The sequence below is a fragment of the Gekko japonicus genome, unplaced genomic scaffold, assembly GCF_001447785.1.
Source record: "Gekko japonicus isolate JY-2015 unplaced genomic scaffold, Gekko_japonicus_V1.1 scaffold232, whole genome shotgun sequence".
NCBI classification, from domain to species: Eukaryota; Metazoa; Chordata; class Lepidosauria; order Squamata; family Gekkonidae; genus Gekko; species Gekko japonicus.
The window spans coordinates 807,828-823,004 of record NW_015162481.1 but is presented as its reverse complement, the minus strand read 5'-3'; the positions used below and the strand labels follow the sequence as shown (position 1 = coordinate 823,004).

The 15,177-nt window shown below is 39.2% G+C and overlaps 1 protein-coding gene across 1 annotated transcript in view; it reads left to right on the top strand.

The window, feature by feature from the left end:
* The window catches only part of VPS13B (vacuolar protein sorting 13 homolog B (yeast)), a 512,836-nt gene that overhangs the window by 59,811 nt on the left and 437,848 nt on the right, over positions 1-15,177 (top strand). Inside the window, exons 8-12 of the mRNA XM_015405853.1 lie at positions 2,219-2,475; positions 4,757-4,852; positions 5,272-5,394; positions 6,659-6,796; positions 8,756-8,843. Coding sequence (XP_015261339.1) covers positions 2,219-2,475; positions 4,757-4,852; positions 5,272-5,394; positions 6,659-6,796; positions 8,756-8,843 — 702 coding nt within the window. The remainder of the gene's footprint in view (positions 1-2,218; positions 2,476-4,756; positions 4,853-5,271; positions 5,395-6,658; positions 6,797-8,755; positions 8,844-15,177) is intronic.

The following is a 15,177-nucleotide window of genomic DNA, read 5'->3' as shown; positions in this document are numbered from 1 at the left end:
ATATATATATATAGAACAAAATTTGAGTTTAGATTTTTGCCAGACAAATAGTAGAGATGCTTCTTGCTTCATAGGTTAGCAAATGAATTGCAGCTTAATTTAAATAAGATAGAAATTTTGTTGTTTGGATGCAAGGACTAGGTTTGCATCCTGTTTTTAGTGGGGTTTTTCAGTAGTAGTTTTGTGAGTGTTCCTAGACCTAGCTCGTATTTCCTATATGGTAAGGTTTTGAGGAGTGCTTTCTACCAGCTTAGGTTGCCTTACTCCCGGTGGCCATTCTTGGAACAAAAGTCATGCATACCTTAATAATTACTGTCATTTGTTCTCTTGGAGGTGCCCTTGGTCCTAAAGAGGGTTTTTTTTTAGGGGGAGGGGTTTACTGGAGCCTCCCAAAGTGATCATTGTGGTCTTTAATTGTAGGTCACCCCAAGTAGGACTTTGAGGCGGCGGCATAGAAATATTCTAAATGAATAAATGAATCATTTTACTCTTGTGCTATGTCAGTTTTGCTGATGGTGGATCTGTTTCCAGGTCCAGTTCTCTATACTGGTTGAGATACTCTGGTAATATGTCATGAATATTAAGCTAATTTTACAGGGATTATTAGTCACTTGGTCAGACTGTTTCTTGTTTCATCTAAATTCACCCAGAGTTCCAACAGGCCCTTCCTTGCAAAGTATAAGCTTCGGCCTGTTCATTTGGTTAGGAAGCAGAATACCCATCCCCCTTTTGTTGTTTTAACTAATTTGGGTAAATGCGAGAGGATAATTAAACTCAACAGGCCCCATGGGTCTTTTCCCTTAATTTTTATTTTAAACATTCTTTTTTTTTAGATGTTTCAACCCAGCCTTCTACCAAATGTTATTTATAGAAGCTGACAAAGCTGAAAACAAACCAAGCCGTGCTTATTTTATAAAAGCACAGTGGTAACAAAAAGCTGCATACGGCAGTGAAAACCCAGGCAACAAGTAGCAAAAATAAAAGCAGCAATAAAAATCCAAATTGATGGCAATAAAACCAGTCAGTTGAAATGTTAAGAAAAGAAAATTAACAGTTGGCACTGAAAACCAGCAGGAAGCAATTGGGCGGAACCTCCATCAAAGGCCCTTTAGAACCCTAAAGTCTTCCCGGTTTCCAGAAGACTGAGAGCCAGGGGATTAAATAATGAAGAGCAAGGAAGTCCAAAGCTTTGGGACCAACATCTAAAAAAAAATCTTTGTATTGTGTATCCCCCAATCTCAGCTTAATTAATGCTGGAACATAAAGCAGGTTAGAGATAGTTGATAAATATTCAGAACCAGATAAAATCTTTCATTTCCTCCGTATGTGATTAAGAAAAGTTAAACATGATTAGCTTTCCCCTCCCCTTCCGGCTTAACATGGAAGTTCACTACATCAAAAATTAAGACCCCTGTTTTGCATTGAGCTCTCTGTTTTTATACTTTGCCTTGCTGTGATCTCTTGACTTTTGGACAGATAATTGCGTGAGGAACCGGAAGCTGAGAATCTGACTCTTTCATTACTATCCATCATATGCAAAAGAGGAGGAATCAGCTTCTCAGCAGCAGCCAGTTCCTCATGCAATTATCTTATCTGTCCAAAGGTCAGAAGATCACAGTAAAGCAAAGTATGAAAACAGAGAGCTCAATGCAAAGTATAAGAGAGTGCAGTGCAGAACAGGGGTCTCGGCCTTTTGGCTAAGATCAAGTGTGTGTTTCATTTTTCTTGTAGGTAATAAAATTTTTAACTTTTGCTAATCTGGTGTTTGTGTGACCTTGGAGTACAGCTGTCCTTTTCTACTCTTGAACATAATAACAGCAGTGTATAGAAGAACTATGATTTTCCATGGGTGACATCTTTCGTGAAAATTTTGCCATAAAGCACTGTGTTTTCTTGCATACGTATATGAGAGCTAGTTTGTAGCAACAGGTTTGGACTTGAAACTTATAGCATGGCCTTGGGAAAAACTACTTCTAACCCCACCTGCAGTTAAATTGGAAATATAGTGGCATACTTCAGAGGATTATTGGGAAGAGATATGAGATAAGGATTGCACGAGCACACTGTCTTTTTGAAATACCAGTTATATCTCACATGTTCTGCCTGAAAGAAAATACAGCAATTATGTTGGTCTGTGTAACAATACACTGGCTTGTATTCCAAGCTTTGGGTCTAATACTACTTTTCAATTTCTGCTTCTTTATTTTTAAATGTAAAGGTCTGGAAGATGAAATAGGCCATGATATGCAGTATGTTTCTCCGGAATCTCATGTTCAGCAAGATGATGATCAGCAGCAGGGCTGGGTATCATGGGCCTGGTCTTTTGTACCTGCTATTGTGGGTAATGATGATGAAGAGGGAGACTCTGCTGGAATGGATGACGAAACAGCAATGAATCAGCAGAAATCACCGACAGTGAAGGATCCCGTTGTTTCTATTGGATTTTACTGCACAAAGGCCACTATCACATTCAAGGTAAGATTTTAAAAGTATATTGTTGTTTCAGCCCTCAGAAAAGCTGCATCATTAGATGCCTGCCTGTGGTTGTTCTCTTGATAATGAGGAAAATACATATTAGGTACACATTTGGATGAATGTTTGTAAGTTTCTGGCTTTCTTTAAAATAGAAAAAAAAAGCTGCATTAAAATAGAACAGTTTAGAACACTCATATCATATTTGAATATTAATTGAAATGATTTTTTTGTTAGTGAACAATTAAAAAAAAGAATTCACATGATTAATTTCAATGCAAGGTATTAAAAATCTAACCCGTATAAAAGTAATGGTACAGCAAATCTTTGAATTGGATACTAATTTTTCTCGCCTTTCTGGACAATAAAGCTATTGCTAAATTTTCACTAACTGAGCACCTTGTCGAAAAGCTTCTGTTGCATCCCATCCCTGATCCCACTTTGTGGGTGCTTCCACAGCTTACAATGTGCATTGTACCTCTGCATCCTGAGTTCCTTCTTTGCAGCACCCTTCCCACCTTATGACGGGGACACAGGGGCTCAGAAATCTCTGTTCCAACTTGTATCTGTTGAAGGGATCATTGACTCTTGAAAGCTTCTACCCTGAAAATCTTGTTGGTCTCCAGGGTGCTACTGGACTTGAATCCAGCTGTCCTACTGCCGTCTCACACGGCTACCCTCTGAAACTACCACAGCTAATTACTGTGTAGAAAGATTTGCTATAGATGGATGGTTTTTAGATAGTGCTGAATAAACTTTTGCCTTGGCAAGGGGAGGCTGTTTGTAAAAATTCTGTTAAAAAATTGTAAAAAAAACCCTTTCCCTATTTATCCAAATAGTAATGTTCCCAACATTGGAACACAGGAATGAATATACCTGTTACGAATCATCAGTGTTAAAAGCACAGCTGTGTAAGGAAGTAGTAAGAAGGAAATTCCTCTTTCCCATTGTCCTAGAGCATTCACTTTATTTTCTTCAAAAACCTATGTTGTTTTAATTTCATTATGGTGTATGTATCTGATGTTACAGTCATTCTTTGCAGTGAGGTTGGAGGATGAGCCTACATGAATTATGTGTGGCAGGGCACCACAAGTTTTTAAATGCTGATTTTATGAGAATTTAATATGGCACGTTTTGAAATTTACTGTGGTTCAGGTAGCAACCCCACTATATCTTGTAATAAACAGCTAGTGTAAATGTGCCTTCTGTTAAAATAAGAACTTTTTATACTTGACCTTGTATTAATTTTTGTGCATTTAGAATATGCATTAAAATAATTTTACCACATCCTAACATCTTGCATTTTATATATTTGCACTATAAAGTGGGATGTGTAAGAAATTATGGTGGCACTTAGGAGGAAAACATTAGAATTCATTGTTCCGCTTGAATGCTAAGAATGTATGGAATTAATTTGTGGTTCATATTTTGGTCAAAAATAAGGTCAAGTTTCTGTATTAGCATCCTGAATAGCCGATACTGTTCCAGCTAAAAAAATCATGCCAAATTAAATGTAGCATTTTCCTAATAATGTTGAAAATTGTTCTTGCAATGTTTGAGTTCTTTTAATCAATTAATTGCTTTTCCTCTACAATAATTGCATACAGCTGAATAATGTCCCTCCCTTCTCTCATTTTACTTGAGAGTTTGCCTTTTACTTCCAAACAGCAACCATGTGTACGCACAGTTGGAAATAACTAACTAATGAGAGCTTCTTGGAATTTTATGTTATATGAAAATTAAGAGGTTTTATTTCAGCAGTTCAAGATGTCTGAACATTCAGTGCTAAGAGCTGTTAGTGTTGTTTAAATATTTTATTTTGCCTTTATTTAATAAGCAACATTAAACTGTCAAGTGTACTGTTGATCTTTCCTTGCTGTTTTATGTACGTTGACAAGGAGATACTCGAAAAACTAGTGTTTTTGCTTATTCGTTTTGTGAATTATTTCCTGTGCTGCTATAACAAAATGTACATATATTAAATTAATAATGTTTTATATGTGTATCTGTTAGCTTACCTTCTTGTGCATAATTTATGCAAGTAAAAATATTAAGTTAAAATGTTAGAGTGTTTAAAAAAATTATGCTATACATATGTAAGTTCTTAAAAGTCCTCTTACAAAATGGATACAGTGTTGCAGTAGCTTTAAAGCACCTGTTTCCTGTGTAATCGTATTTACAAATAGTAAATCCATCAGTTCTACACAGTAGTGATGGTGATGGCCTGTACGTATTTAGTACTAGTGTTGACTAATGGTAAACATTTGTCATAATTGTTGCACAGCTCACTGAAATGCAAGCTGAAAGTAGTTATTACAGTCCACAGAAAGTAAAATCTAAAGAAATAATACGCTGGGAACAAGAAGGGACCACAGCTGAGGTAATTTCCCATTACTTTTTCCATATATTCATTCATAGTAAATGTTTTGGCATTATAATGTTAGACTAAAGTTTAATTAAGTATCATTACTGAATTGGCAGTTACAGTACTTACATATTCTTCTGTTATTGGATGACTGTAATAACTTGAGTAGGTCCCTTTTTAGAATGAAGATAAATACTGAATTTTCAAATCATAATGTGTGCATTGTGATTCTTATACCTAATTATGTGAGTTAGTAATAGAACAGTTAGCCACAGTAACTGTATATACAGGGAACTAAAACAACCCCTGGTAATTTCAGTTAGGTAGGCATGCCCAACTGTGTACTGGGTCACAACTATAAAGTTTGAAGGCTAACACTTTTCTGCTTTCAGTTCACAACATTCCTCACCATGTTACATTTCCCCCCCGAATAGGTCCTCATGAGGGGAGGGCCCTTCTTTGATTGCCAAATAGGCTTTGTTGGTTGTCAAGCTCTTTGCCTTAAAGGAATTATGGGAATTAAAGATTTTGAAGAAAACATGAATAGAATTGATGCAGTAAGTACAATTTATATCACTGATGCATTGTAACTAGGAAGAATACATTTTTAGATGTTTTTAAAGATTGTGGTTGGGATCCAGAGAGCCATGTGACTAATTTCACACAGGAAACTTGCGTTTTTTTGTTTTGGAGCTGATTGTTATGTACAGCAAAGGACTTTTGAAGCAGAAGTGAGTTTAGGGATGCAGACCCCTCCCAGTGTGGGTGAGGGTTCCCCGGTTTCGGGTGCTCCACTTACCCCCCATTACCCCCTCAAACAGGCAAGAAGCTTGGAAGTGAGGTAGGGATGTCGGTGACATCAGGTGGGCACTCTGGGTTACCACTTTATGGTAAGAAGTGTGCATTATGTAGGCACATTGCTTTTATTTCTGGCTTCCTCCTAGCTTCCTGGTAAGCCCCATCCCCCACCTGCTGGTAACCCTGAGTGAGTTCAAAACATAATCTGTGTCATTTCATGGGAGACTACAATTAAATTGAATTACATTGAATTGAATTGAATTAAATTAAATTGAAAAGATAAGAAAATTAAAAAAGCATCCCATAGGATACACACCCATAGCTAAAGTAATCTCAGAGTATTCACAAGTCTGTACTTCACATCAGAATGTAGCAAGATGAGGAATGCCTCTGTTACCATGTAGCACATGTGCCTGGGCAATGAGGACTTTCCTCCCTGCACTGATATAAACTGAGAGCAAATGTTTGACTTTCCTTCCCCCAGTGGCATCTTCATATAGTAAAAAATGACTTGCTATATAGTATCCTGTTCACTATCTGATTCCTTATTGACAGAAGAAGAAAGAAACTTTACAAATGGCAGCAGCATATTGGGCCTAGAAACAAGTGTGAAAAAGAATGAAAGGCTTAAAAGCTTAATTTTTGCATTAAAGATGGTTTAGTATGAAAATGTTGTGCCACACGAGAGCCAAATTGAACACGAAGCATAAAATATATGCAACACTGTGCCATCTTGTAACTTGTACCATCACTGTAACACCATTGCCAGGCAAATGCTTGATTATTCCTTTTCCTCATTGATATTTAGCTGTTGAATAAATGGCCATAGGTTGGAACCATGTTGATTTAGTTTGTCTTAATAATTCTCTCTAACAATTAGGCAAAAATGTATAGGGGAGCTATGCATTGCTTCAAATCCCCCTTAATGTCCTTCAGGTTTCTTCTCTATAAAGAAGATACACAGTAATATTATCTTGCAGTGTCTGTGTTCCTACTCATTTTTGTCTTTTCTTTTTGCATAAGGAGGCCTACTTTTTCAGTTGTGGAGAAAATTTGAGCACAAAAGGGATGACATATCTGACCAATTCGCTGTTTGATTACAGAAGTCCAGAAAACAATGGGGTTCGTGCAGATTTCATTTTGGATGCAGCTGCTCACAAGGTCTTAAATTATTATTTTTTCTTATCTTAGATAATGGTAATTTAATGTTAATACACTAAGGTTTATTTTGCCCACATGTATGGATCTCATTATGTGCTCAACACAGCCTATTGTTTCCTAAAATATTTTGTCACTTCGTGGCTCCGCATTAATGTCTTCAGAGTTGTGTCTGAATGGTTATTGGAATCTATCTCTATTTTACATGATTAAATAGATGCCATGACAAATGTAGGATCTAATGAGTTAAGTGGTATTTATTTATTCATTGCTAAGCTATTTGGTGGGCTCGGCCAAGAAGTAGGGTAGAACAAAGTATGTTAGAGGTAGTGTTTACTAATGGATAGAATGTTACACCTGCCCTGGTACAATGTGTTGAAATTGTCCTGCTGCTTTGAAGCTCATTGGACAAGTGACTAATTTTTGAGCACAAGCTTAGTTGGGAGCATAAATATGATAGAACTTTAGTAAGCTGTTTTGAGCTTAGAAATGTAATAAATAGAAGCTGGTGTGCCCATATAGAGTTTACTCTTATTGTATGCCTTTGTTCTTGGATGTGGATTCCCCAGTGCAAAATGCATATACCTTTGCTCAAGTATGAGGATGCAGGCATGCACAAAATTAGATATATCTCTTTTTAAAATACCCCCCAAACAGGAGGATGATCTCTTCCTATTTGCTGCTTCCAAGCACTTTAAAGAGGGGCAGAACTAAAATTACAACTCTGCACACTCAGTAAGAAACTGAGGTTATTTATGTGTGTTGTATCCTAGTAGCTGCTGGCAGATGTGGAATAAGGTTAAGGTTATTTCACCTTTTGACCCCTAAAGACCTGGTGCTGGAAATTATGGGAGGTGCAAGGATAAAAAGTCATTTGGGTTGGGGTTCTGCAATAAGGATGGGAATCAGGTGAGATTGTCTTTTTTCATTTCACAAATTCCATTGGCCAAAGAAGAAGGAGAGGTAATTTAATAAATTTCTCCTTCCTTGAGGCAGGCCTCCACCTCCAACCATCATTTTTTTTTGACCATGTGAGTCTTATAACTTGCAGCACCAGTTTTGGGGGGATCAAAAGGGACTGCTGGGAGAAGGGTAATACAGGGAATATTTGTGTCTGTCAGGGCAGAGAACCCTGTATTGTGTAGCTGAGAATAAAATTAAGTATATAGTGGAGATCGTTCTGAACGAAATTCAAAATATGGGAGCCCCATTACAAATGTGGACATTTCTGTGAAAAATGTCACATGTAGCAATTTTAAAACCTATCATTCTACCTGCTGATCCAAACAGCACTTTCTGTTTCACTGATTAAAAAAAATACCAGGATGTAAAACAAGCTTCTTAACAGCTTCATAATGCATTTCAGAATAGGAAGGGAAGAAAAACACTGAGAGCCTCCTGACTCTCAAAGGAACCTAACAAATTTGTTAAAGCATCTTGATAGCTTGCTTGAAGTCTGATTACACATTTGGAAATATTACTTGTGGTTTGATGGGCTACTTTAAACAAAAATGAGCAAGCAGTATCTTAAACAAAACAAATCCCAAACACAGCTGATTTGTTTCTGGATACTTTTTCTAAATATTCTAATTTGACAACCTTACATTTTAAGTTTTCATTAGTCATCCAGTTTACTAGGAAGTAAGAGGTCAAACTGAGCTTATTTGCTCCATTAAAGATACTAATTAACCAGTAGTTACTGCTGAAGTGGACAAAAGATCCAGAAGAGTTATAGGTGTCCTTTTGTGTGGCCAGGTATAGATGTTGCATTAGCTATCTGAAGGATGAATTCTTTGACTAACCTCTGTCCTTTTGTTTTGATAAGCTTTACCATGTATTCATGAGCAAACCCAACAAGCATATATCTCTGGTTCTTGGATATAGCTCTGATACCATCAGGTTGTAATCTCAAGATTCTTTCCTAACAGAACATTAGTTGTATTTACTTTGCTTTGTTGGTAGGAGATGTACACAGAGATAGCTGGAATGCAGAGGTTTGGGGCTTTCTACATGGATTATCTGTACACAATGGAAAGCACCGGTGGCAAAGGTACTTCTTTCATTGTTTGCTTTCTCCTTGAATAACAGAAACAAAGACTTCTTCAGAGGCACCTAGTCCTTGACCGACTGTCCTTAGATTTACCTTTAAGGCCTAACTTAGATTCCATAGAATTACTTGTTGGAAATGCTGAGAAATGAAAATGCTCTAACATCTACTTCCCCCACATCCTTCCCCCAATTCTTATTTTTGAACATGTCCCATGTGAATGACTGATTTTCCCAAGGCTTCACGAGACCTTTCTCCACGTAACCTAAATCTTGGTAAGAAGCTAGAATGCTGCACTTTAACCAAGGAGATCTAGTTAAAATCCCTGCAGTACCCTAATGACTTTGGGCTGCTCCTTCCGTCTCAAGCATAACTTACCACACAGAGTAAAATGGGGGAAAGATGATTATTCAGTTCCTTGGATCAAGGGCAGTTATTAACGTACTGATAAAAAGTTATCTTCTTTTTTTTACCCAGTCATCTGTGCCCTGTTTTACCCAGTCATCTATATTATAATAAGATTGACAGCTTGATCCTGGCCTTGTTTACTTGGAAGTAAGTGCCACTTATTTCATGGCACGAACTCTCAAAGTAAGTGTTCATAGGATAGTAACTTGAGTTTCCAACACAGCATATACTTTGAACTACATAATCTACAGAGGCAAGTAAGTACCAGACATTGCTTTTCAACAGAAGGAATAGTATTTTAATGCAGCTGTTTGTTGCTTTAGTGAAAATCACCTTATCCTTGAAGAAATTCTTTGTAACCATAGCAGTCACTTCCACGTGATTCTTTAAATCTGGAGATGGATTTCTCCATCATCAAAGTATGGTAGTTTGTATGGTCATACATACTAGAATGCTGTTTGAGAGTCTCTATCCCAAAGGATGATTCATAGTGAATTCTTACTGAGGCAGAGAGGAGATAATCCTACTTCAGTTAATTGGATGTGTGGTCCAGCAAAATAATCATGTGATAGTGGCTATGAACTTGTCTGTGGAAATAGACCTACATCCTCATGGAGAGTGCTCTCCATCTGCTTGTTTCCTCCACTTTGTGTTACAGGTTGATTCTTTGTATTGTTCTAGAGTCCCCAATGTTGCCTGGCATTGTCTTTTCCATAATGAATTCATTCTAGGAGCCAGAAACGAAGCCACTGAGTCCTGACACCATAAATATATCTCCACTTTCCCCCCTTTTTGAAGCGTTATCCTTGGAATTCCTTTAGACTTTGTACTTACTTAAAGGAGGTTCCAAGTTTCACTGTCTATAATAGCAATCAGCAGACTATCTGCAAAATGATGCATGGATGATACACTCAATAAAGTTGATATTCTCTGAACTAAGTATGATAGTATTATCGCTCTGTTCAGTAGTAAACGTGGTGATCCCATGCCTAACAGTAGGACAATGAAATAGCAAAAGGAGGATTTTATCCATACTTAGGGGACTATCCAGCGATGCAAATTAGTAATAGTCTTTAAATAACCCCCCCCCCCGCAAAGCTCAGCATATAATGAGCATGTTCAGCATGTTCATTTCCTCTAGGAGCCACAGAATGTTTAGAGCATGTGAATATCAGTCAATGAGGGAGGGAGAGAACAGCGAGGAGAGAAAACTGACATGCTTCAGCCCCTAATAGCTTATAGAAATGGCTAACCCTGGGATTTGTGGACTGCTTGGGTCCATGGGGGTGCTTCAGTGGAACAGGTAGTAAGGGAAAGAGTGCTTTACTTTTCATATTTTGTTAGTCTTTAAGGTGCTACTGAACTCTTACTCTTTTCTACTGCTACAGACAGACTAACACGGTTACCCATCTTGATCTTCCTTTACTTCTGATTCTCTAGTGAAACTTCCTGTTTTAGCTGTTATGGCCCTTCTTGTGCATAACCATTGTCTGTCCTCAGTAGCCTCTGTCCTCACATTCAGTATTAACCTTCTGTTTCTTTGCTGTGTTCCAAGTATAATAAAGAGAGAACTAATAAAGTGCATCTACACATTATTAGTTTCTGGATGTTTTGGAAACAAGCCTTAAATACAGCTCTGTTTCAGTGGTTCCCAAATTAGAGTCTACGGGCCTAGATTTTTTTCTTCAAATTTAAATAAACATAAATAGGCTTGGGGGGGAGGTCCACAAAAATGAATTCAGAAAGGGTTTTCTCTGATTGCTTTAAGTTCAAAAACCACTGACTTTTAGTATCCTGGCAGGGGAGATTAGGATCCGGTGATAAGCATCCTGAGGCATGCACACTCCTCTCGCCCAGGATGTACAAGCTGTTTTGAAGCTGAAAATATCTTGATGAGAGCATTAATTAGAAGTGGTGGAAAAGTCCTTCTTCTGATGCTAGCTAATCCTTCTCAAAGGACTTTTTGTAAGCAGTAAAGGGGGGTGTTCACAGTTTGTATCAGCTTATATGTTTTAGAATGGTGAATGGGACTGAAATTGGGGTCAGGGAGTGCATGATACAAGATAAACCCATGTGTGCCCACACAGAAGGCCACTTGATGAACAACGGTTACAGGGAAGTGCAACCCTGTTTTTTCCCTACCCAAACTCTCCCATAGAGCATAGGGAGGGAGATATAAAAATACCCCTAGTCCTGCATGGGTACCACTCATATTCAGGATTAGTGGTCAATTCACCTCTCACTCACTCAGTCCCAAATTTCAGACTGGGCTCATTTGCACCATGGAGCTTGACTGCTGAGGTTCATTTATCACCTGAGTTCAGCAATATCAAAGTGTATGTATGACAGAGAGAATGTGGAGAGAGAGATTCTTTACTTGTTTCCTTCCCCTGGATTGGGCTTCCAGCTTCTGGAATCTGATTTTGCAGTTGTGATATCTTTCTGCTGGAATGGTGTCAAAATTTAAAATATTAGCTGATATTTCTTGCCTTTAGGACTTGTTGCGTTTTAGCTGGTTATCTGACAATAAAGTTCAAAGCAGTTGTGGCACACATGAGCTGTCAATCCAGTTCAACAACTGGATAATTTCCCAATGGCCTTTCATATTAGGTTATGTTACATTTTGGTAGGAACTTGTGAACTGTTGGTAGCTAACACCTTTAGATGGTCGAAAAGGAATGAATTACTAAGATAGCGCATGATGATTTATGATTTACACATTTGTAAGATTTGATGCATCTTGGAGCGGCTACATATGGGTGTCTTACCACTCCAGAACTTCTGTTTTCCTCTGCCTAAGGGGAGTGTAATTAGTAGTATATTTGTATTTTGACTTAATATTTTACAGGCATTCTGAGATCAGGTGAAGAAAACTCAGTAGTAGACTTCAGCTTTTCAGAAAATGCCTTTTCCTTGCTATGCTATCTTGTGAAATTAAATGCTTCAGAAAATTATGTCTGCAAATAGCACTGGCTTTCCTTTTTGATCTGAATTGTTCCTTTAATAGTTGGAAAAGCACATTTAGGGTTTTTTTTTACTGTTGGCATTCTGTCCTTGTTATCTGGTAATGTTACACTATATTTAATTTTGGCATTTAGTGTAAAATAGTAGATGTGACTGAAAGGTAACTGTCAAGGCAATTTTGCTTTGTTGCTTTCATTGCCTCTTTAACCTCTCTGTGAGTTATGCACATACTGATTATATCCCTTCTGGATAGTACTAACCTTTCAAGGTTAATTTGTCATTTTAAAAAACTGAATCAAACACGATAGATATTTGGAATGTTATCATATCCTATAATCAGATGTTTAATATTTGCATTGAATGTTGCATTGAATAACTATAGAATGTTATTCAGATTTTGAGAGAGGATATAATTCCATAACTAAATAGAATGTAGATCTGTAGTATTTTGTCAAGAAGTTTATGTGGAACTCTTTTGGATCCTCATAAGCGTTCATCTGTGCATTGGCTGTTCTTTGCATAATGTGTTCCTGAACACGACAAATAAACATTAGTTGCAGTTCATCCTGACACCTAGCCCTGATGTGCCTGCACTTGTGGATTTCTTTTCTGAAAAAATATCTTAAAATACTTAGTGGCACTGTTCTGCATGATATTCTGAAATGCAGTATACAGGAGGTGGGCTAATCCTCTTTCAAAAAACACATGTCTCCATAACTGCAACAACAGGCCATTTCAAATGTCTTCTTACTGATGGCTGAAGCTGCAACTTGTAATTGACAGTTACATGGGGCTTTCAGGATAAATGCCAGCACTTTGCATTGAGTCTAGAAAGTAGGTAGGTGCAATTCTTAAGGATAGGTTGAATTTGAAAAAAAGTTAGGCATCTGATTTTTGGACTGAACCATATTCAGGTGGTTTCCAGTCTACCATATGCATTTGAAATGTATAAGATGTTTTCAGTGTAACTCATGGTAGAACATATATTTGTATTCCACATTAGGGGACAGGCACAAACTGGGAAAATGAAGGTTTGTTTCGGTTCATGGGGCCACACAAACCACAAATCACAAACCTCCCCGTTTACCAAACTGGTTCGTTTTGTGAGGTTGGCCAATTGACTCTCCTGTCTGCACCAAAACAAAACAAACTTGCCTGCCTGTGTGCTGGCTCTACCCACCCCACCACTGGCTGCAACCGGTCTCCCTTTCCTTGTTCAAAGTTGAAACAGAGATCTCCCCCCACAAATGGTTGCCCAGCAGCCCACTGGCCCTTTCCCTGCCATTTTCCCTCTGATTGGGGCACTTGCACTCACAGTTTCTTCCCTCCTTTTGCACTTTGGATCCTAGGAATCTTGATTTCCACGCCTCTGAGCTCCCCCCCCCCCCACCAGGCTTTGCATCATCAGCTGGCCTTGCTCTGCCTGTCCCTTATCTTGGTTTTTCAACTTTCCACCCCCTTCGTGAACTAGGTGGCCCCCCTTCTGTACTTTGGGCCCTAGGATCCTCAACTTCAGTGCCTCTGAGTGCTGACTCCCCTGGCTTGGCATCATCAGCTGACCACAGACCTCCCAAAGATGCCCCTGCACATGCCTCCCATAGAACAGAATGGGAGCTTCCTTATTGGTTGCCAGTATTGCCTGTTAAGCTTTGGCGGGCCACTATTGATATTTCCAGGGCTGTAGAAGTCCATCCCCACATTGCTCTGATGCTCAATTGATCGGCGCCAGCATTTCAGCCACACAAACCGCCAACACAAACCGTATGGTCCTCCGTGAAACCATGGGGGTTTGTGGGAGGTTTGCTGTAGGTGCGATCGCACGACCCTTGCTCATGAACCATGAACTGGGTGATTTTTGTGACGAATTTAGGTTCACAATGAGGTTTGTGTGACTGAAATTCCACCTAGTTTTTACTCAGAAAAAAATGTGAAGAGTTCAGATCTCTAACATCCTATTGATTTTTAAAATGTTTGTGGTTTACTGTGGTATTCTTTTTGGAAGAGCAGTACCCTGGATAAAATGAAAGCAGAATTTGAATGTGTATCCCTGTCAGCATATACAGTGGCGATTTACTTTCTGCTCTGCTGAGTTTCAGAGACCAGGGGCCAAATTCTGTCTGAATCTAAATGTAGAGCAACTCTTTCATTTTTGAAGGATTTAAGTACTGTACTGAATTGGATTGAGGGGTGGGTTCACACTTCCATTGCACATGCTGTATATACCTTTTCTGAGAGGCTGTAAACCCTTATCTCTAATTTTAAGAAATTTGCAGCGCAGTCTTAAGTCTCCAAGTTCACTTAAATTAATAGGTTTAGAAGGGTGTAATTCTGTTTAGGATGATGTCTGGGGCTGGTACTTATGCACTGCTCTGGGGGCTGGCCAAGGGGCCGTGGCAATTTCAGGGCTGGAGAAGCACCTCCAAGTCTACCATTAGCACCAGGCTGCAGTAGTACTGGAAGGGCAAGAAAAAACCTTTCCCATACCCATATGGCCTGGCAGAACATTGTTGGAGGGCTGTGGCAGCAGTGAAGTGGTGGAGGCAGCCAGGGAAGGCAAGCAGGGGGAGCCCAGGAAGAGTCCCCTGCCAAGAGCAGCGGGGGGGGGGGGGCAGGGAGAAGGCCTTGCCAGTATACCCAAGGACAGCTGGTCAGGGTGACACAACCATCACAAGCCAAGGGGGCTGGAGTAGGCCAGGGGTGGGGGCCACAGGAGGGGCCAGGAGACAGGCAGGGGCAGGAGATAGTTACTTCCTGGGAACAGCACCAGCCAGCAGGAGGTTGTTTTGGAGTTTCAGGTTGGGTGGGGCTCCTGAAGGAGGAAAGCACAGAAACTGTGAAAGATCCAGGTCCTACCCCTAATTGGAGGGCATTGTTAGAGGCCAGGATGGCCCTGCCTCCAGGCGGGTCTATATTAGGCACAACCTCAAGGCAGTCTGGGAGGACAGGCTCAATCACACCTAAGCAA